Source organism: Anarrhichthys ocellatus, unplaced genomic scaffold, assembly GCF_004355925.1.
Source record: "Anarrhichthys ocellatus isolate YVR2014 unplaced genomic scaffold, GSC_Weel_1.0 scaffold33, whole genome shotgun sequence".
NCBI classification, from domain to species: Eukaryota; Metazoa; Chordata; class Actinopteri; order Perciformes; family Anarhichadidae; genus Anarrhichthys; species Anarrhichthys ocellatus.
In genome coordinates this window covers 589876-612957 of record NW_022280063.1, presented here as the reverse complement: position 1 = coordinate 612957, position 23082 = coordinate 589876, and the positions used below count along the sequence as shown (strand labels likewise).

The following is a 23082-nucleotide window of genomic DNA, read 5'->3' as shown; positions in this document are numbered from 1 at the left end:
GTTGGCTCGATGGAGTTCTTAATGGCTTTTTTGAATTGTGTTACACCATACCTGGACCAGGTTTATCTACAACCCATTTCTGAAAGTCTAAAATCCACCGGCCTTGCTCAAGAAGCAATTTTCTATTATAATTGTATTACTTTATGTGTGAACTGTGAGATCATCATTTTTTCTGGCTTTCTTGAATTTAAAGACCCTGAAAACCTATTTTCTCAATCAGGTTTCCGACTGTGTGTCATATACTCACACAATAACACAATATTTTCAGTTTTTGTCTTCTCACTGGTTTGAAGTGGGCAAGGCTCATTTGTTGTTCGGGCAATAGTTCTCCTTGTGGGCATTGCTTTCATACACAGATGTTTAGAGCGTGGAATTGTCCCTGTATTGAGAATTTAAACATGTAAAATACTGCGTAATTTACTGTACTCCTTTTCTTGTTTGCAAACTTTCACATACGGAAGAATATCCTAAAAAATAATAATTTCCGAGCAGCAGTCAGATTTTCTTGCCAAAAGATGTTGTACGAGACAAATTGCCCTCAGGGACAATAAAGACCTTCTCTGTCACAGGTGCTGACTTGAGCAGAAACATTATTTTTCGGGGACGCCCAACCATATCGCGGTCCACACTGTAAAATAGCTGATATGAGATGTATGGCTAAGATTTACGTCAGAATCTATCCTCCGGCTGAATGTGCTGTGTGAGGAGCCAGCTGGGAGGCTAAGTGACTGCCAGGCCTTTCACAACACTGCTATTGATCGGGCTGTGTTTGTTCATTGCTGATGTTCCTTTGAAATCTGCTGGGCTTTGTGTTTCACACAGGAAACCAGGAGGTGGGGGGACGATGGGGGGTGGGAGTGAGTTCCTTAGTCGTACCTGCTCCCGGAGTGTTACATAACAGTAGTGTGGTCTGTATGTCTTACAGTTTGACAGAGTAGCAGCTGGGGATAAGACTAAGAAGGGTCAATTCATGGGGAAAAAAACCTCACGTATCCTAATGATGTCTTGTGAAAAGTACATTTTTTGTGTTCCTAATGTCCAGCAACACAAGCAATCGGTGCAACTGTGCAAGCCCCTGCGGTGTTTCGGCAACAAAACTACTAAGTTAGGTTTTGGAAAAGATTGTGGTTGAGGTTCAAATTACTATGGAATTGGTGTTACCCCAGTAAAGAAGTTACGTGAATAACAAGTCAACACTACGTTGACTTCATGTTTCACACAGGACACAAACTGCGGTCTCCTGGGTGACAGTCTGGTGTTTTCAGAACCACCATCCACCCCGACCACCTCTCTTTGCAGACTTTATCACGCTTTGTACTACATTGCGTGCCCTTGCTCATGATGGATAACATACAAATTGATCACGTGGGATGTATATTAGGTATTACAGTGAATTATTTTTTGTAGGTGTAGCTATGAGCAGTGCGAGCTCCCTGGAAAAACACTTTGTTCAACCTTAATGTGGTGCAACTGTACCAAAATGCACAAAGCGGAAGACGGCAGTTGAATCATTAAAAGCAAACACCATCATGAGAAAGATCGTTTTTTGAACTTACAGTGCGACTTGACTCTGATGTGTTTGGAAGAAGAAAAACAGAACTTGCCGTCTTGATTGGCCCCGTCAACCTGCCAGAGACACGGAGCTCAGACACTTGCCAACCCAGAGCTGAGCATAGCTGGGTCACCAGTCTCAGGGCGTCATGAAACCGACAGAGAAGCCTACTGAGGAATAAATCGAAGGCCGGAGGCGAGCCAGGCTGTTTCAGCAGTCTGCGGAATAATCATTCGTTGGCCTTTAAGCCATTGCCAAGTGCTTTACCTATCTGTTTTTATTAAGTCTGAAACAAAAACATGGGAGCAAAAACATGATTTTAGTTAAGAACATGCTTTTTCTGTGTCAGTCATGCAAAATATGATTATTATTAGTTTGTAGGAGTTGTAACATTAGAGACGAGACAGTTGCTGAGCACCTCCTGCTATCTGTAAACACGGTTGCTTGCAGCTGCAACACTCAGTGAAATGCTGTGTAATGCCTGATGACAGTTGATGTTGGCCGTTTTAATGATGGCGACAGCTTCCACCACTAGAGGGCAACATTGCTGAGGGGATTCCTGTGATACTTTGGACCGTTATTGATCTACCAGCATTACAAAGTGCCCGTCAAGAGGTCAGAGTCTCTCTAGTAGATTCAACAAAACAAAACTCCCCTATGATCATGTGTGAATGACAGAGAAGCACATTCAATGTCATCCCTCATTGTGACGCTTGTAAAATGCATGTTAGTTTTATAGTTGGAGGTTTGAGTAAGTGTATGTAGCGCATGATAAAGATTCAAGTAAGAGTTTAATATGTGTTTCGCCTAATCTCTCTTTCTTCTGATTGTTGTCCCTCGGCAGGGTTTGACCTCGGGGGTCAAGTGGCCATCGGCTTCTCCCACTGGAAGAGTCCCTTCCCGGCTAGCGGCCAGAATCTCCCCAGTCCGGACTGCGTTCACTCCGAGGTTTCTGCCGTGCCGCCCATCAGCGAGCACCTGGAGCCGGTGTCCTGCCCGGCGCCGCTGTCAATCACCCCGCTGCCCACCTGCAGCGCAAGTCAGGAGACTCTCTGCGACAGCAGCACGAGTACGTAGAGTGCGGTACAGTGCATGTTTTAAACTACCAGCCCTCAGTTTACCGGAGCAGCAGATAGGAGCGCCCTTCACAGAGACAATATACTTTATACATGGGTGTTTGAAGAGTCTGGGGGTTGAACTAAGCAATGGAAAGAAGATATGAGATATATATATATCTCATATTGCAGTGAACTGGCTCACAGTTAATACAAAGGCAGGGAAAATACACAAAAAGATGAGGGTCCAAAATAAAAGAATTTATTACAAAATGTTATTTATAAAAAAAAGAATAAGAAGAACAATTAGTAACATCAGTGGTGTATAGGAGCGCCAGTGTGAGTGGAAAATAATGCAGGAAGATGCTGCATGCTAAAAGAAAAGACCAAACAAAGCAACCAAACCGGGAGACCATGTGGCAGTTGAGGAAAGCAGTGAGGCAGCGAGGCAGACTGAACTTTGTAGGCTTGCCAGCTCATCAGCACCAGGTGATCCAGCACAGAACTAACGACCTGCACAGCCAGCCCACTGCCTGCCAGGGGAGGAGGAAACACAAGCAGGCCGGGCAGAGCAGAGGCTCAGGAGGGGTCGTCACAATACTCACACAGAGTTATTGGTTGCCCTGGTAGCAGAGAGAGTGCTTCGGCAGAGGGTTTGTGTTGTTGAATATGTTTGTCCAGTCTGCTTGAGTAAGAATCTATGGCCCAGACCATGGCTGTGAATTATCAGTAGCGTCCTTCTACGAACACGATGAACAGATCGAACCAGGTCCGTCTCCCCTGTTGAAATGAACACAATCGCCTTCTGGCTGTGGTTGTTTCTCCTGTCCATAGAGTGCTGCAGTGATGATGTAAACCAACCCGGAAGTTTGGGTTGGTTTGTCGAAAAATGGGATTTTTCCATTGCATTTTGGATTATTGCAGAAAAACACAGCAAACGAACAAATGCTGATATTACCTACATGTTCTGTTCACTGAGATAACCTTGACAAAAGAACACTTTCATCATTATTTTAAGCATGAATGCAATCAGCAGAAATAAAAAGCTAATGTAAGGATATCAACGAACTACACCGCTGAGCCAAAGTCAGACTAGTGTTAGGTGAGGACGTTTTGTGGTCTCATTCAGCCACTTGTTAGCAACCGCCTTTTTAAAGACACGCAAAAGCTGCAAAATTCACTTAATACAGACCTGTGTGTGTGTGTGTGTGTGTGTGTGTGTGTGCCCGTGAGTCTCACACTGACACTGTCATCAGTCCCAACTGTCATTGTTTTGGGCAACAGCAACACTGACACATACTCTTTTTTCCGATTGGCCGCTGACAGAGCAGCTTAACCTCTGATTGGCTGCCAGGAGAGAACGATGAACGGCACCTCCTATCTCTCTCTCTCTCTCTCCCTCTCTCGCTCACTCTCTCTCTCTCTCTCTCTCTCTCTCTCTCTCTCTCTCTCTCTCACTGTAAACATCCTGCTCATGCTTGTGTTTTTCTCTCCAGAGAAGAGCTTTCGTTCGTAGCATCTGCACTGTGACAGATCCGTCTGTGTGGGGGTGCATGTGTGTGTATGTGTGTGTGTGTGTGTGTGTGTGTGTGTGTGTGTGTGTGTGTGTGTGCAGGGATGTCGGATCGACGGATGCGGCGATGAGGAGTGAGGAGTAAAAAAAGTGGGGATGCTGGTTTCCCCCCCGCGGGACGTCGTGTTTGTTTGTTTTCCTCAGCGAGGTCATTCGTGCGTCGGGGCTGGGGATGGGGAGGGAGGAGGGGTGACCGCCGTGTGTGTGTGTGTGTGCATGCGCGCCTGTGTGTGGATAAAATCCTCTGGCTGCTGCGGCTCTGGTGGGAAGCCACCCCCCCTCCCCCCTCCTCTCCCTCTCCCTCTCTTCCCCTCGGAGGGGTGAAGCTGCCTGTCTACCTCTCTGCACCTTCACATGGTGAGTGTCATCAAGTTGTCTTGAAGCCAAGGCAACTTGTTCACCAGAGTGGATGTTTTTGTTTTTTGTTTTTGCTGCAGTGCTCTCTTTAATGTGTTGCTGCTTCATCTCTTTTGCGCACTTTTCCCTGTGACCATGCAAGCATTTGACCTTCACACACACTCATTTTCTCTCCGAGCTGTCCCCCTTTCTCTTGATTGTGAATGTCAATTTTTTTTCATACACCCTACTTCCTCATCCTCCGTGCTGCATCAGTTGTAAGACACAGAAATGGGTCATGGCTCAGTTAGGAGTGTGTGTGTGTGTGTGTGTGTGTGTGTGTGTGTGTCGCGACGCAAAATCTCCACTGCTTGCCGTGCAGGGAGATCATGCACACCCTCTTCCGTCCACCCCTGAGGCATGATGGGAGCATCCAGATGGAACGAACGGTTTCCTCCTCACAAGTGACTGACACTTGATCCCCTCTGCAACACATCGCACACACCCACTACCTCTCATTCGCTCCTTTCCTCCAGCAATCTTTTATTCTCCTCTCAGTGTGAGCTGTCATCTCCAGGCTGAATTTGTTTTGCGCAAGGAGTGTTTGTTTTTTGTCTCATAAACTAAAGGGGCAAACAATAACAATGAATGGGGCTTTATTTATGATAAGCAAATCAAGTAGTTGTTCATAAAACCCACTTTGATGTGGCAATGGTCCCTTGTCTGCTATAGATTTTAGATATAATGTCTTGCAGCTTATATTGTGGTACTGCAGGCTAATTGTGTGAGTAATTAATAGCCAAACCAAATGTATGTTAAAGGTACACTCCACTGATTTAGTATCACACTTAAAGTGGGGTCCTTGTGAGAAGCAGATTTATTCATTTAGTTTTTTTAATAAAAAATGGTCAAAAGTATTGGTCAAGTTCTAAAAAACACTGGGTTCTACACTTCCCATAATCCAATTCTATGACGTCATCGAATGTACTTTTTTTGCAGGATTCTTCGAATGTCATGTTTTATTACGTTACCACCCTAAAAAGATGGAGAATATGGTTTGGTGTCATTGTGGTTACGTAAATGTGGTTTATGGTGCTGTTAGCCAGCCCCATTAGTACAGGTGCGTGCCTCGCTAGCAGTCTTTTCACTGCAGTGGAAATGTTATTTTTGAAAGGCTAAACGCTCAAAAATATGGATTGAAGCAGAATATTTCGTTAGATAAAATCAAGTTAATTTTGGAGATGATTACATCTATTTTTTTCAATACATTTTGACTTTTGGACTGAAGAATGTGACAATTACAGAGATGACAACTAAACCCTTAAATCAGAACGAGATTATATTTGTGATAAATATTGTGCAAGTGTGAAAGCAGCAATCTCAAACATCTCACAGTCTATTTTTTTTTATTTCCTGTAATGATTAGTGGCTTATACATATATAAATACTAGCTACAGCCTGAAAGTGAAATGTGAGTGTATGAAATGCTGATTATGTATCTGGCACATTGAAATAACAGGCTACTGCTGCACACATTCATTTCCATGAACTACTTGCTCCAAATACTACTTGTATCCAAACTATTAGGTTGAGGAATTAAAATTTTTGATATACGATACATAAAAGTACATATTTAGAACTGGGAATATCAGTTACCCTTAATCTAACATTACTGTAGCTATTGTTAGCTTTTCGTTAGCTGCCTAGGACTGTTCACCCACAGCTTGTAAGTTGTGTATATTGCCTGGTTTTGTAGTCACTAGGCATTTTGTAGGCACTTCCTGTTACTGAGTTCTGAAGAGAACAGTTATGTGTGCTGCCAAAAGCCTCAGCACCATGTGACCTCAATCGTGGCTTGGGTTACAGAAGTACCATAGGGCTGTTAAAGTTTGATGGATACATTGTTTGACTGGCCAATGTCTCGGCACAGCAGCATGATGTAGGTTGATATTTGATGTGTCAGTCCTTTGAGGGCCAATATTTATAGTAAGCAAAGTCTCTAACGAGGCCGGCGTTGGACCGCTGCGCAACTTTATCTCTTGATAAATTCTGCCCTGTCTGACCACTGCAGCTCCTGTTTAGATACCTAAACCCCAGCGCAGTGAATGGTTTACCACCACTGTGAGTAAAGGAGCAGGACGCTGAGCGCTGATATCTCCCCTGGTACGTGTTTCTATTCACCGCATCCATCGGCTCCAATGTTCCAAAGCATCAGCGGCTGATTAAAGAGCCGAGACGCTTCCCCAACCTCTATCTCTGTCCCCAGTTCTACGCGGCTCAGCAGAAAAATGTAGCTGAGTCACCATCGTGTCACAAATGAAAATCCAGCGCACGGACCTCCAAGACAGCCACCCACCTCTACTGAAGTCTTCCAACTCTCAAGAGGGACTGAGAGTAAGAGATACGGACATATTAAGATGGTTGATTTAAGCTGCTTTGCTAAGCTTTGAATAATTCCCCCCAAAAGCACACCGTCAACTTGACAAATAGACCCAATTAGCTTGTGTGTTCCCGTGGAGTGTGTCTTTTGAAGGTGTTTCAAGGTTAATCCTTCTTACAGAGATGAAAGTTACCGAGCTGTCATTTTCTTTTCCTTTTTTTTTGTGGGTCTTCCCGCTTTGACTTTCACACACCTTTTTCTCTCACAGTCTTACTCGCTCCTCCTGCTTCTTATTTTTTCACTCCAAACTTTTCTAATTTTGCCTTTAGACTACAACCCAGGAAAAAGAGTTTGCGGTAGTGTGATTGGTTTTCTAACCCGGTTTTCTGGACACGATTTGTCATTTACTGCTAATATGGACTTTGACCCTACATCTAGCTTTATCAGTTATACTGACATTTGACCACGAACAATCAATAATGACTGAAGCAATAACTTTATTTTTGTTAAAGCTTGTCTTACTAATATTTTTGGATGAGCTGTGGGTTAAATAACAATGTGCAAAGTCGAAGGTGCCACAATGATGATGAATACTAATGTTGCTCTGTGTCTACTTTGTTTAAAAAAAAGCAACTGTTTGCAAAATTTCTAAGACAAAAAAAATAGTCCATTCAACTGTCAAACTTTTAAAATGTTGCAAAGAAATAAAATACGAATCAAGTGCGTTCACATTGACTGGTTTTGATCAAATAAACTAGCTTGGTTTCATCAGACGTTTGCAGTATAGGCTACGCTTTATGCATGGCTGTAATCTACCAGTAAACGGAGTAGAAGGTTACGAGCTGGAAACAAAACAAGTCGCCTTGGCCATCTAACCAATCCACGAGAGAAAAATGGAAAAGAGGTCTTCAGCAATTTGTTGCAATTGGCCACGTTTGAATTGTTCTTACATGCCAGCTAGTATTTGCTGTAGTATATGTTGCATGTTGTCCAGAGACAAATACAATATTAATATATATATATATATATATATATACTGTAATGTTTGCTACGTCAGAACTTACTCGGCAAAATAGTTTCCATAATCCATTTAACTCTGAAAAAAGGAAAAAAAACATGTAATGCGAGGAAAAAAACATTTTGCGCAATTGAGGAAGTTGACGTTTCCATACATCTTTTTTAATGCTATACTTCAAAATGTGCATGCAATTATTGACAGAAACATGGCTAATGTTGTGTTTTCAGCCTTTCTGCTAGTTTGTGCGTTAAAGGGGTTTGAAAGTACATGTTTACTGCTAGCCAGTACATTAGTTGCTTTCAGAACTCACTGTGAGCTCTTTGTATTCTATTGTTATGTGTCTTTACGAGAAATGGATCGCACAAGGGTCAAGTAGTACCAGAGAGTTTCCAGTTAGAAAGGACCCCAAAACATGATGATAGAAAGTCGAATGAAAAAAAGTTCTTTGTGTTCCTGTAGGTGTGAGTTTTTCTCTACATGGGTCTGAGCCCCATCGGAGGAGCCCCCACCGCCGCAGAGTCCCGCCACAGCCCTCCGCCTCAGGCTACCAGGCAGCGGGCAGACCTCTTGCCTTCCCCTCTTGTGGGGAGGCAGACATCATGGAGGAGTCCTCGTCCAAAGCCGATGACTCCAGCACTCAGGACGATGTGCCTCCCCTCGGTGAGACCCAGCCTCACTAGGGCTCGAACTTTCTGTGCTCTTCTTGTACCTTGATTTGTTCAAATGTAACTATGGCGTGTAAGTGAGGGAAGTCGGGTCATGTCATGTCGTGGTACTGGGCAGCTTCCGGTGAAATGTGTTTGATGTGACTGCACATGTAAAGTGCCTTTGAGTACCTTTTAAAGCGCTAGACCAATAAAATGTATTATTAAGCAGCCAAAAAAAATGTTTCGCTCAGAAGTCGGTTGAGACCAAAATAGAGGTAAAGGGAGGGTGAATATTTGACCGGTGGCCACAAACATGACTGCAAATAGTTTCTAATGTTGCTCCGTGTCTGTTGTTAGGTATCTAAATATTCACTCAGCAGTCGGGCAACCCTGCAGCATTATTACTTACACTCTGCTAATCGTCCCTCCAGTTGTGAAGGATGTCAACGTGCTGCTTGAGAGAGAAAGGTCAGAGGGCATCAGCAGCCCATCCAGAGACGACGACTCCACCCTGTTCAACCAGGGAACCAACAGCAGCATCCTCGACGACAACACAAAGCCGGACTCTGGCGTCCGGGAGGTCAGTGGTGAAACTAGATCTCTGGACTCCATGAGGTCATTGCTCCTTTCCATCCATGATAAACGATGAATGAGAAGTCGTTTAAAACAAAGTAGTATACTCATCCTCTCAATGGATACTAATCGCTCCTGATTCTTTCTCTGTTTTTCTGTCTGTTAGGGGAGGAGTAAGTCCAGCGGCCTTTGCTTCAGCGATGGAAAGAGTCGCATTGACTACATCCTGGTTTACAGGAAGACCAGCTCGCAGTCAGAGAAGAGGGAGATATTTGAGCGGAACATCCGTGCGGAGGGCCTACAGATGGAAAAGGAGGTAAGGGAAGAACATTTACACTATGTTGACATGGGTTAAGCTAAATCCTCATGTCTCTCACACACACACACACACACACACACGCATGCTAAACAAACAAGGGATGTGGGGTCTTGGAGGACCAATCTGCATTCCTGTCTACTTTTTTTCTTGTGAAGTGCCATTCAGCAGACACAGAGCAATACTGGCATTTATTTGAAATCGTGTTTCTCGTCCCCTGAAGAATGTAAGTACTATATCCACTCATCTTTTCGAACATTTTTAGTCCGCACCAACTCTGAGCTGAAAGACACTAAAATGCATTGCAAAGCTCCACAGAGTTGGTTGAAAATTCTCAGTGGGTTCATCACTACAAGCAACACCTTTCACACCACGCATAATCATTTGATCCTTTGTTCATATAAAAAATATTGATTGTAGCCACTTTAAAATTCATAATTTGAACTGGCACAAGCCTCAGGTACAGTGGCATGTACTGTATGAGAGCATATTTATATCGGACAAGCTTGAACCAATTGCTGTGACATATTTACTTCATTAATGACTCAAATAAAAATGATTAATTTAACGTTTATTTAGCTGGTGGTGGTTAAGTGTCTTGCTCAAGGGCTCATCAGCGGGGCGGAATATATAATGAGGGGCCTCCACCTGAAGAGTGACCTTTCTAATCACATCAGGCCTCCATCTCTGCGCTGACGGAAAATATTTTTTGCTCTCACTGCCCAGTAAAGCTTTTATTTATTTTTTTTCTCTTTCTGGTCAAATTGCCGAGCAAAAAACAGCCACTTGTTCGGAAAAAAAACGGATGACCGCAAATAAAAACACAAAGCCTGGAAGGTTCACGTCGGACAGAGAATTGGCTTTGATGTGATTAACTCTGACAAACCTGCGTCTGCATTCATAGAGGGCAACATGAGCAACATCAATACCAATTTGTGTGAAGGAGCGATTTAATGCTCAGTCCTATAAAGCATGTAATCTCAATGGCCAGACCGCTGAATTTTAAAACGCTCCCAGCATTTTGTGCCCGGTCGTACAAGGTCTGACAGCAGAGTGCTGCTGTGGCGCTCGTTGGCCAACCGCCACTCGCAAAGATACAAATGTGCTGATGGCAATTTTCTCCTTGAGAGACTTGAATTTGAACAAGTGGAACATGTGGCTGTTGTGATCTGTGTGTGTGTGTGTGTGTGTGTATCAACTTCTGGAGTACCTGCCGATGCAGTAGCATCAAGGTCATCATTATCTCGAACATGCAGGGGAAAACAACGGTCCTTGTCTCCCTCAACAGCCGGCTTGTGTCTTGCGTGGAATTGTTTTTGTCATATTTGAGATAAGATCCTGATTCATGTACCGAGATTCTATTTTGTGGTCCTCTCTGGTTCAGCTATTTTACCTTCTTGTGTTTGGTTTCTTCCCAGGCCTCTTTGACAAACAGTGACGTGATTTTTCTGAAGCTTCATGCACCATGGGACGTCCTCTGTCGCTACGCAGAGCTCATGAACATTCGCATGCCCTTCAGGTGAGACAACAATCACTCATAGAATTGTCTTATAATGGAAGAAGAAAAAAAACTTAAAGGTGCCCTGCGGAGTTTTTTTTGTAAACAAATAAAAGTTATGTTAACCCTCACAATGGCTCACCTAAGGTCTAAAATCATGTCAAATACATTTCGTTCCTCATAGGATATTCACAAAGCTGACTATTTTTGAATGTTTTGAAAAATGAAGTGTTTACATCCAAGTTTGCTAACTTGTTTGCCTCTTTTTCATTGCTTGTCTTGGTGCATTGCTGCGCTTCTTTGCGTGTTACCGCCACCAGCTGTCAATCAGCGGACTAGCATGAAACCAGCGGCAGACGTGTATCTGTCACCTGTGTGCTTTTGCACAATACAAACAAAACAAGGGGCCCATTCATAGACATCATTGCTCCATGGTGCTACTAGTGGTCCAAGAACTCTACTGGCTACCTTTAATGTTTGATACTGTTAGTAATTTTTGTATATGTATTATTACCAGCAGTAGTAGTAGTGGTAAAAACATAGTACAATTTGTACTTGAAGAATGGTTAGAAGCAGTAATAGTAACGGTAGTATTGGTAGTAGTAGTAGTGAAAGTACCATTTATTTGTAGTATTGTCCTCCTCATTACTGAACTGCATTATCTTCTAAGTTAATCATTCCCCACGTCCTGCATATTCCAGGAGGAAAATCCTTTTCATGCACCGACGGCAGAAGTTCATGAGCAGGTGAGTGTTCAGTCAAAGGAAGCAGCACGAGATCGGCTGACGATGGCAGAAAGCTTTAACGGACAACTTCGCTTGCAGGATGGAGAAGCGCATCAACAAGTTTCGCGGCTGGCTGCCCCGCAAGCCCATGAAGTTTGACAACACTGCTCTGCCCGACCTGGAGGAGAACGAGAGCTTTACCGCCCCCTTCAGTCGATCAAGGATACACCAGTGAGTTTTTTTTATGAAACAGCTCTTTAGAAACTCATCCCAGAGAAATGCTTGAACTTTATCCAACAGTGGTGCCTGCAACATTTTTCTTCTTCTTCCGCTTTTGTACTTTTTTGCCACTTGATATTTTCTCTGTTGCTGTTCGCATACAAATTGACACTCTACACACACACACACACACATGAAGTATCATTCACAGCAGACAGATTTGTAATAACTGGTGTATTTCTCTGCAGTTTCATCATCCACAACAAAGACACTTTTTTCAGCAACGCTACCAGAAGTCGCATCGCTCACCACATCCTCCAGCGGGTCAAATATGAGGAGGGTAAAAATAAGATGGGTGAGTTTCCTGTTGGGCATTATGACAAATCCTAGAGCTGTTTGAAATGTGAGGACAATGGAAGTGATTTGAATCATTTCTATTTCCCCCTATATCTCAGGTTTTTACTACTTTGGTTTCTGATGTTCCCTGAAAATGTGTCTTTTTATCTTTTGGTTCAATAAAGGGCTCACTAATAATCTGTGCCTGCTGTGGCTGTCACTTTGAAAAAATGTTTAAGTTTCAATGAATTTGAATATTTTGTTCGAATTTATCCCAATGCAACCCATGTAGCCTAATCCTGAACTACTTTGTTGAATTGACATTGTTTCATTCATTCTCCTCCAATGCCTCACTTTAGTGACAAGCCAACATTACTGAGAGGGAGTTACATTCTTCAAAGTTTACAAAGGAAACGGCGTATAGCCGTTTCATCCATGATTTTTACCTTTGTGTAGTGCTGAATTCAAAATGGTTCCTCACAATAATAATGATTGTTGATGAACGTTCAGATCAGACTTCTGCTTCGCTTCACGCTTCTCTGTTTTTGATTCCAGGGCTTAATCGTCTTTTGAGCAATAGTTCATATGAGGCAGCGTTCCCTCTTCACGAGGTAATTTGGCTGATATCCATAAAATCATTCATTAATTACATTTTTGTCACTTTTTAAGTCATTACTTCTTTCTGTGTCTTGTGTGTGGTCCTGGATCCCATGTACTGATATCACGGAATAGACATACATACAGTACATACATGCACATAGATCACGTATCTGCGTGGTCGTGAACGTGTGTGTGTGTGTGTGTGTGTCTGGACTTTAACAGGGGAGCTACCACAGCAAAAACTCTATCAGAACGCACGGAGCAGAGAACCACCGGCACCTGCTGTACGAATGTTGGGCCTGGTGGGGGGTTTGGTACAAGTACCAACCACTGGACCTCATCAGGTAACTTTAAAGGGGTTTAAAGGTCACATTCAACATTTAAAACATCATCACAGGTAGTAGTAGTAGTACATAATCTCCCATATATAGGTTGAATCTGCTTTTTTTACCACAATCCGTATATTTTTATATGGATATTTGTTGTAAGTATTATGAAAGACACCCTGGAACTGGTTCCTCTTGTGCTCTGCTGTTGCAGGAGGTATTTTGGGGAGAAGATCGGTCTGTACTTCGCCTGGCTCGGCTGGTACACAGGGATGCTGTTTCCTGCAGCTCTGGTCGGCCTCTTGGTGTTCCTGTATGGCCTCTTCACTCTGGAGCACTGCCAGGTCAGGTAAACACACCTCCTCTCTTTTCTGATAAGATTAAGTGTCCCCAGAGTTGAATTGTATCTGAAGCATTCATAAAAATCTTTTTTAAAAGTTTCTACGGTAGAACAAGCCTTGGTCTATGCTGCAGATCAGATAGACTATTTATTAAGTGGAGAAGTCAGGTAACTTTACTTCATGGAAAACTAATTTGGTATTACAGATAAGGCAACGGAGTGTGAAATTGTCCCTTGTTATTTATTGTATTGGACGCCTGTTAAATGAAATAAAGGAAATTAAACTTATTCAGGATTCTCCGGTTGAAGTAAATGCTTAAGATGTAAATGCAAATGTGCTCAGTCATCTCTTTAAAAGAATGTGCAGTGCCGCAAAATAAAAGTGTGAACTAATTGTTTTTTTCTCAGACGAACAACATAACTTTTACAACTGAGATAAAAAACTTAAGAGAAATACGCACACACACACACACACGCACGCAGCGCTGTGCTTTGCCTGCATCTTTTCGAGAAAGCTCAACGTTGCATCAGTTTAGGGTTTCCACTGTGTTGCACTAATGTTGCTAGACATTGCGATACCAACTTAACCAGAGTTTGATAGGCTCCATGTTGTTCTCCAGTAAAGAAATCTGCCAGGCTACTGACATCATCATGTGCCCCATCTGTGACCAGTACTGCCCCTACCTGAGACTGTCAGACAGCTGTATCTACGCCAAGGTACTGTCACCACAGCAACGGGACGAAATACTCCCAACTGATGTTTGCACTTTGTAATTGTACTCGTGGAAGAGGTGTGATGAGCCAGCTAAATTTATCAGTATGTAACTTTTAGCCGAAATGATTCAGCAAATTAAGCACTGTACTGGGCTACTGTACAAACATGGTGGTGCAACGTGGCGGACTCCGTCAAGAGGACCTGCTCATTCACATGAACAGAGGAGGAACTCTGGATCAATGCATTTTACAACTTTTATGACATAATCATTTAATTAACTCCAATTTTCAGCGTTTGTACGGGAAAGTTGATTTACCTAAAAAAAAGAAATGATACGCTGATTTACAGATGTCTCTTTCCCGATGTAAGTCTATGGGAAGAGAGTATTTTTGGGCCACATGGCGTTACGTGACGGACCCGAAAGTTTGGCAACTTTGTCAAATTCGCTTCGAAGCCCGGCGCTCTTCTCGGGGGCTTGATGTGTTGTAGTTATGAAGGGATTATCCTAACCAAGCTAACCAAAACACAACAATACTTAGTTTCAGGTTATGCACTAAAAAACATTATTATGAATATCCATTCTGGCTAATAGATCACCCTAACTTTTACACACTGGACTTTGAACATCAGCAACATCCTCTTCCTATCTTCTTCTCAGGTCACCCATCTTTTTGACAATGGAGCAACTGTTTTCTTCGCTGTATTCATGGCTGTTTGGGGTAAGTCCAACAGTTCACATTTCTGTCCGAGCTTTTTTCCTCCCACAAAAACCCTAAAGATGTACTAATACCACATTTGTTGCCACTTTTGGGCAGTGCAATAAGCAGAAAACATTGACATTCTATAATCATTAGAAAGTTCACATGGCGTAACATGTTGCCTAGTTATGCACCCAGCAAACACATACCAACCATATCAATCATTGAGAGTTGTATTTCTATCCACCTGGTGACTGTAAATCCAATATTCACTCTCCTTGTTGCTCAGTTTCAGTCTTCGCTGCTGAGGGAAATCTGGCTGTAACTATGTTCACCAGCTGGTCCTTCATTCTGTCTGCTGTTCGGTGCTGGGCAGGGAGCTTAATATAGTGGCTTTATCACTGAAAACAGTCATTTGACCCATTGTTCACATAAAAATATTGATTAGTGCAGCTTTAACTTTTTTATTATTGAAATAAATATATCACAGGTCTCTAAAAAGTTGTATCACTACATTTTAAAAGTGACACACATTATTGCATTGCATGTAGATTGTACATTATTTTAAAAGGATGGATTCCCGGTATTCATTGTGAAGGCTTTTGGTAAACGCCAAGAGGATCAGGAAGCTGTCAGTGCTGAACAAGGTCCCAGGGTATGTGAGGTGCAAACAGAAAGTTTGTGATGGGCTCATATTCCTCAACCGCTGCAGACAGGACAGGTGATGAAGCAGCATCACCACATGGCTGATAGCTGGGCTGTTTATAAATGTCGAGGTGGAAACATGACGGGGCTGAGGGATAGAAAAGAAAGGAACAAAAAATCACTCCGCTGAAGAAAAAGATATTCAAAAGGAAATTTTTCGAAAATAGATTTCGACTATTGATATAGTTGAAGGCGTTTAGCCTTTCAAAAACAACATTTTCACTGCGGTCCAAAACGGTTTGCTCTCCAGCTTGACGCACACAAAGGGAGGTACGCACCTGTATAGACGGTCCAGTGTAGGAGGAGTCTAACAGCACCATGAGTTTAATTTATATAACCACAATAACGGCACAAAAAATAGGGTGATTACATCATAAAAATACAACATTCAAAGCTTCATTCGAAAACGTCAAGAGACGCTTGAATGTTAAAAGAAATGTCATTCCGTACGGCCCGAACGCCGTCTAAATATCATTTCATCTGAATGATATGGGTTCAAAATATGCTACAAAAGCAGACCCAGAAGCATGAAATAGTAGTTGCCATTGCAATAAACTTTCGCAGAAGAATTTTAAGTATAAAAAAGGTTTCTATTAAATACTGGCAACGAGTTAAAACAACTCACAACACTTTTAAAGTTTGTTTTTAAATGATCAACATTAAAATATTGTTGATTTGTAAAATCCGAATACCCAGCCTAAAATACCCCTTGATTCCAAAACAAGAAGAAGAACAAGCAGCAAATGACAGTAAACGCTCACCAATGAGTTTGTTAACAGTCTCTGGGTGTTTGAGGGCCTCTTGTACTCTGTTGTCGAATCTCCAACATCTCAGCATGAAGAACAGAGCTAAACACAGCTGCAGGGCAAAGGTCAACACGCCCAGCACGATTATGATCTTGTTAACTGTTGAGGGTAAAGAGGACAGAAGGGGTAGAAGATTTAAAGTGCTTTTATAGCTCAATGCAGAGGCGTGCCAGGACATTTCCCTTTTAACTAAAGGTGTGTGCAGTCATTGTTCTATAAAAGTAGTTTGTGCTTTTTAAACTTCACAAGCAATTGAGTTGCAGTGCCGTCAGACGCCTTGAAACATGTACAGGAGTTTAAATGCACTGGAGCCAAAAGAATAAAATAAAAAGCGATTTGTTTAATTCATAGACAGTAAGTGCTGTGGCTCTCCCATTACAGCATGCTCATAAAAGCAGTGCGGGCCCTGTTGCATTAGTGCGTGTTCGCACTAATGCAACAGACTTAGACATATTCAGACAATGTTCTCATCGCTTGTTCTATCGGCTTCACGAGTATAAATGTTTGATGGCGAATTGCAGATATAGCCGGACTAATGCTCAGTCTAAGCAAAGAGAAAAAAAAACGTAAAGCAAAACATTATAAAAGTTTGTTTCTAAATGTGAAGGCATTACCAAAAATAAAAAAAAGCATACAATATAGACAGACTAGATCTCCTTAGAATCATTTTCCATGTGCGACTTTCATTGGAGATGTTACAGTACCAGCTGGAGATAGGTGTGGTGTTGACTCCCAGTGGGTGACCTCTGGTTGAGTCAGGTTTTGGTTGTGGAGAAATGCCATCAGTCAGATCGTTCACTGCTCCAGCAGCGTCCCTGTGCAGCAGAGGCATTTGCTTGTATTTACTTTACAACCTGACAGTTAATGTCGCAGACTGTATAAGCACTGAACAGCAAGGCCGACCTTTTCACTGTGATGAAATACAAAATTGCGAAGAGCAAAATCCCTTTACTTAAGATCTCTAGTCTTGACAGTCTGCTTCTCTGTGTGTAAAGAGACTTGATTAGGATATTGTGTGAATCTAAATGACAGAAATTATGTGTGAGGGGGGGAAAAGAAAAATGATTCAGGGTATTAAAAGATTTTATTTTTTAAGTTAATCACGTCAGCATGATATAAAATTAGTTTCATGGAGTTAAAAGGCCAAATGTTGACTTATCTGATTCTCCTTCTTATCTTGTCCACAGACTCTACTGTCACCTCTGAGCGCTGTGCAAACGTACAGATTAAAAGTCATGCAGCCTGTTGAAATGCAAGGTTGAAAGGATCTACACTTGAAATAGTGTTCAATAGCGTCATAATATGTTTAATTCGTTGTAAAAGACTGTAGAAAACAGCTGGAGGAACATGTTATTTAGGGTCTAAAAAAAGAATACAGCGCCATACAATGTAGAGTAAAATATATACAAGACATTACACACAGGTCACACAAACTAATAATCTAACAAAAAACATAGCTAAATGATATGAAACTTTTGTACAGGGAACTCTATGAAGAGCAATGTGGAAGAGAGCTGCACGGACACGCCAGAGCCCAGTCTGGAAACAATTGAAAGTATTTATTGTGCGCTAATGTACTGACCTTACAATAACTGCCTCTTGGAAGCTGCTGCTGCTGCTGCTGCTGCTGCTGCTGCTGCTGCTGTCCAAGTGAATATCATTTTGGGGCTTGACTGCAGCAGAGAATCCACTCAAATCCCTTCATTAAGGCTCCTCAGAAGTGGGCTCCCCTGCTGGCTCCACACGGGGGAAGCGGTGCCCTTCCTCAGACAGCTGCGCCCACCCGTTCAAAACACGCTGCTCTGCTTTTCAACAGGGTCGTGGACGCGACAGAGAGAAATAAACTACGAGCTTTGTTTTGCTTCAGTGTTCAGTGGAGAGGCATGGTGTGTTTGTCTGCAATAAGTAAGCTATGCAGAGGACTTTGTTCAGCCATATCTAGCCTCCATGCCAGAACCTTGTGACTCTGCCTTCTCACCTAAAAGACACCACCGACTTCCGACATAAAAAGATCTCCAGGAGACGAACTTAACACCTTCTATGGACATTGTGTTGTGGAAGATTTCTATGTTAATCGGGAGAAGAGAGTTTTTGTTCACAAATCAATAATAGAGTCTTAAGAAGATTCAAAGTTGTCTTTTTCTCTTGCAAGAGGGAAGAAAACACAACAGCTACATATTCAGTAGACTGTGTGAATGCTTCAAAATATGTATCACACGAGCCCCTTTATCTATACAGTAACAAGTCATTTCTCAAAAGTGCAGCACCCACGAGGGCTCGTCTGCTGCATCCAGCTGACTTTTCACAGCTTCGATACATTCAAGGTAACATGAGGTGTTTCAACCAGCAGTTCTGATTACTGCTTAGTCTGCACTTTCTTTACTCCATGTAAGGAACAAGTTGTTCTTGCCACTACTTTTCCAGTAGCCATTTTCCTTAATATATGACGTACGTTTTCGTGTTCACATCAAGGACACAAAGTTCAAATGCATATTTTTACCATTACAACTGTAAGCCTCGACACAACTGTTCCTTACAAAGAATGTTTAGAAGCACTCACCCATTTATTTTTGGTTTATTTGAGAGTTGTTTTTTTGGTGGAACTCACCCAGCTTCACAAAAATTACTTTGAATTTCCAGATTATTTTTTATTTTTTTCATCAAGGCTGGGAAATAATGCCCACTGCTCCCTATATACAGGGATGGGTCAAATGCAGAGACAAATTTTGTGTATGTGTATATGTATATGACAATAAAAAGGGTTTCTTCTTCCTCTTCTGACGCCTCTTCTGGATCGTGGTTATATCTGGACCCTGGTCTTGCCTCCTGCCGTGGTCCTGCCTGACACACACTGACAAATATCATTATTATTTGTAGTCGCATTGGTTGTACCATATACCATTACTGCTTTTGTTCTCATTCTTATTCTACTATATCCACTGCTGCTGTTATTAATCGTCATTTTTTCCATCATTATTGTGCCTAATACTTTAATTATATGAATAATATATGTCATATGCATTGAATGTGTTGTAACTCTGTTATGTTGTTCATTCTGTACACATGACATCTGTTACACTTCTGAGGCAAATTTGTGATTTTGGGCTATACATTAAATTAAATTAAATTAAATTTTCATCATGTGTTTCAGCAACAGTCTTCCTGGAGTTTTGGAAGAGGCGCAGGGCTGTCCTCGCATACGACTGGGACCTCATCGACTGGGAGGAAGAGGAGGTGAAGCACTTCCTTGTATTTCTGCATCTGTGGTGAATCTGATTACAGATTAAGTGAGATGTGGTGAGAGGACATCTAATAAAAAGTGAAAAGCAAAGTTGCTGCCCTTATTTTTCATTCAGAGTTTTTTCTTCGTAGTTTAATTTAGCTAACCCGTTTCTCTTTTGGCTTTTCCCAAAGAGGTTTCATACCACGGAGACAATATTTCTTACCCTGGAGAAATGCTTGCCTGCTCATGCCTTTTTCCAGTATATGCTAGTTTAGGTGGGACTGAGAGCCAATGGAGTCCGTCTCAAATCAATCCATGACTCCCTGGAAATGTACCTCTACAAAGCCGTCATGCTGCAATTTGGGTTTTGTCAGAACTTTTAGTGGGTTTATAATGTGCCTGCCTGTCCTGTGGATCAACCTCCAACCCTCTTCTGTCAATCAAACTCAAACTGGTTAAACGCGTTCTTTGAAAGGCTGCTGTTCGTGGGCGTGAAAGTGACTCAGTCTGCTTTGTACAGAAAATAATAATGCTTAATTTTACTCACGCATGTCTTGGTCCTTTTGTCTTTCAGGATGAGCTACGCCCCCAGTTTGAGGCCAAATACTCCAAGAAGGAGAGGACGAACCCCATATCTGGAAAGCCTGAACCTCACCAGGCTTTCAGCGACAAATACAGTCGCCTCATCATCTCAGCGTCCGGGATCTTCTTCATGGTGAGTGTCTGGGGTAAATGCACATCAAATAGCAGGCGTGCCGCTCTCATCCCTGTATGTATCCTGTCTTAGAGAACTATTTATGTCAATTTAAAGTCTTGTCCCCGGCATTTCACTGCGTGTCGCTATGATGTCGCAGATTCTGGTGGTGATTGCCGCCGTGTTTGGCATCGTCATATACCGCGTCATCACCGTCAGCACCTTCGCCGCCTTCGACTGGGCCCTCATCAGGAACAACTCTCAGGTGGCGACCACCGGAACGGCAGTGTGCATCAACTTCTGCATGATCATGCTCCTCAATGTGGTGAGTGTGAAGCGGTACATAAAAACAGCGGTGATGATCATGACGTCATCGCAACCCAGACACAAGAATAGTGTTTCTTTGTTGTTAAGTTTACGATCTATTTAACTCCCTCCCTCAGTAATGGGTGACACCATTGTGTTTTCTTCTAGCTCTATGAGAAGGTTGCTCTTCTCCTCACTAATTTAGGTAAGTTGTCTGCACCAGCAGATCGAATGTTCTTGAAGCTGAAGGGGCGATGCAGACTTATTAATTACTACAGTACATTAGTGTTGGCTCCGTACTGAACATACAGTGTTTTTATCAGTTTATCAGTTTCTCTTCGTGCCACCACAGAACAGCCAAGGACAGAGTCAGAGTGGGAGAACAGCTTTACCCTCAAGATGTTCCTTTTTCAGTTCGTCAACCTCAACAGTTCAACTTTCTACATCGCCTTCTTCTTGGGAAGGTGAGAAAAGTCCTGCAGGACTCGAAAAACATACAGTTTAAACCAGTGCAAACGGTTGCGGTGTGTAATACTCGTGAGCGGGATTTCACTGCTCTGGAAAGTCATGTGCTTATGAAAACATTTATTCCCTGACAAAACGTACATACTATGTCTTCGGATGAAACAGAAATGGAGACGTGTGTGTCATCTGAGTAACGAGACCCCCAAGTAAACCCCCACCAAGAGGTTTACGGCTTTGAGCATTATTCTAATAGACAATAAGAGCTGATCAGGGATATGTTTGGCCCAAAGTCTTTTCTACTGTTTGATATTTTTGTGATGCTGTATTTTTCAACAGGGCTTTTGGTTTTATCAGTATAACATGATTAAAACTGATAAAAGGTTTGATACCAAACACATCTCATTGGCCACTGCAAAGTTGCCTGATATTAACGCTGCCACCTGACATAAGAAAGTTGTTGTTTTTTTCCCCTGGGTTGACAGATTTACAGGCCGACCCGGTGCTTATCTACGCCTCATCAATCGCTGGAAACTGGAAGAAGTGAGTAATTACCTTGCTTTCCCATACGGGAATAACAGCAAAGCTGTATGGATCTAAGTATTTCCAAAATGGACATCAAGCTATTATTGTATGCCCAACCCCCGGGCGTTTAACCTCCCTCAGCAGTTAGCGTTGCTGCCAGCTTATGGGAACATGCAGGGAAATAACACTCACTGAGGCAGTCTTAGGGGACAAAAGGCCTGAGTTGGTGCTTTTATGTGCTGAGCTAATGTGTTCCCAGTAGGTCCCATGGCTGCTGAAATGGAAATGGACAAATTATCTTAATTGTGACATGTACAGTACAAGTGTCAGCCGTCTGTGGCTGCTTGCAGAAATTGGTGGCTTTTATGAACAATTGCAAAGCTGATAAATGTTGCAGGGGATAATCTTAAAGTTGTTCTCCAACAAAACATTTTGCTCATAAATGTATATGGGTGTCGCAGACCTGTGCTGTGTGATTTGTTTGCTTTTGTAATGTACCTCTGTGCTGTACAGCACGAGGCTTTTAAATAATGCTGGAAGGAAGAAATTACAACAACACATGAAGTAAAAACAACAGTTTTTGCAAGTATCCCTAATCAGGATTGTAAAACAACTCCATTTGAAACTGGACTACAAGATACACTTTGAAATCCATGGAATAAGGGAAGATGGTAACAATAACCAATATATTACCAGCACAATGAGTTTTGAACAAACTAATTCTAAGAAGGTTCTATGAGTATGTAGTTTACTCACATCAGAAAAAAACAACATCATTACATTTACTTAAATAAGCCTACTAAATAATTCGATTTTTTAGTGTTTTGTTGATGGACACTATTCTCCCACAATGCAATGCACCAGAGGAAATGGAGAAGCTGCTAACAGCTGCAAAATGTTGAAGCAAATACCGTGCGTGTCCCATACAATTCCATATGACATGTTAATTGTATACAGTTTGAACTCAAGACAAATCTTTACAGCAGGGGTATTCAATTGACATTATGAAAGAGGCAGAGTACCACATTGTTACCATTACGGGTACCAGCAAGCATGGACACCTAGACAATCCTATCCGTCAAATGCTACACAGGGTCGGTCTTGCGAAGAAATGCAACGCTGACAGGACATCTCAAACTGTTAACAAGGTCAGCTGTGATTTGCTCTTCCATTTCCTCTGTGCAATGCACTGTGGGAGAATAAGGCGTAACAACAGCACACTCAAAAGTATTTTTAGAACGCATACTCACTTTTTGAGTATACCTAATTTCGTCACTTTTCTAGTGTTGCATACTGCATGCAAATCTGAGTCAGAGTGAGCTGTGCTTACAAAACCTGACACAGGAATGACGAGTCTTTCTACAGCAATGCCGAGTGCCATTGTACGCCATTGCTACAGTTTGATTTGACCCCCTCTCTCTCTCTCTCTCTCTCTCTCTCTCTCTCTCTCTCTC

General features: G+C 42.3%; 1 protein-coding gene across 8 annotated transcripts in view; it reads left to right on the top strand.

Moving 5' to 3' along the window:
• LOC116393379 (anoctamin-4) overlaps positions 1-23082 on the top strand; it is a 35324-nt gene that overhangs the window by 6485 nt on the left and 5757 nt on the right. For 2 of the 8 annotated variants that reach the window (XM_031865661.1, XM_031865662.1), the window contains exons 3-21: positions 2397-2621; positions 8374-8574; positions 8993-9141; positions 9301-9450; positions 10869-10969; positions 11650-11694; positions 11773-11904; positions 12141-12247; positions 12784-12839; positions 13051-13172; positions 13369-13503; positions 14115-14211; positions 14868-14928; positions 19570-19652; positions 20216-20356; positions 20496-20660; positions 20810-20846; positions 20994-21105; positions 21589-21646. In XM_031865661.1, the coding sequence (XP_031721521.1) occupies positions 2397-2621; positions 8374-8574; positions 8993-9141; positions 9301-9450; positions 10869-10969; positions 11650-11694; positions 11773-11904; positions 12141-12247; positions 12784-12839; positions 13051-13172; positions 13369-13503; positions 14115-14211; positions 14868-14928; positions 19570-19652; positions 20216-20356; positions 20496-20660; positions 20810-20846; positions 20994-21105; positions 21589-21646 (2177 nt within the window). Of the gene's footprint in view, positions 1-2396; positions 2622-4078; positions 6911-8373; positions 8575-8992; positions 9142-9300; positions 9451-10868; positions 10970-11649; positions 11695-11772; positions 11905-12140; positions 12248-12783; positions 12840-13050; positions 13173-13368; positions 13504-14114; positions 14212-14867; positions 14929-19569; positions 19653-20215; positions 20357-20495; positions 20661-20809; positions 20847-20993; positions 21106-21588; positions 21647-23082 lie in introns of those variants that run through there. The other 6 variants (XM_031865668.1, XM_031865667.1, XM_031865666.1 and 3 more) reach the window with 6 other exon arrangements.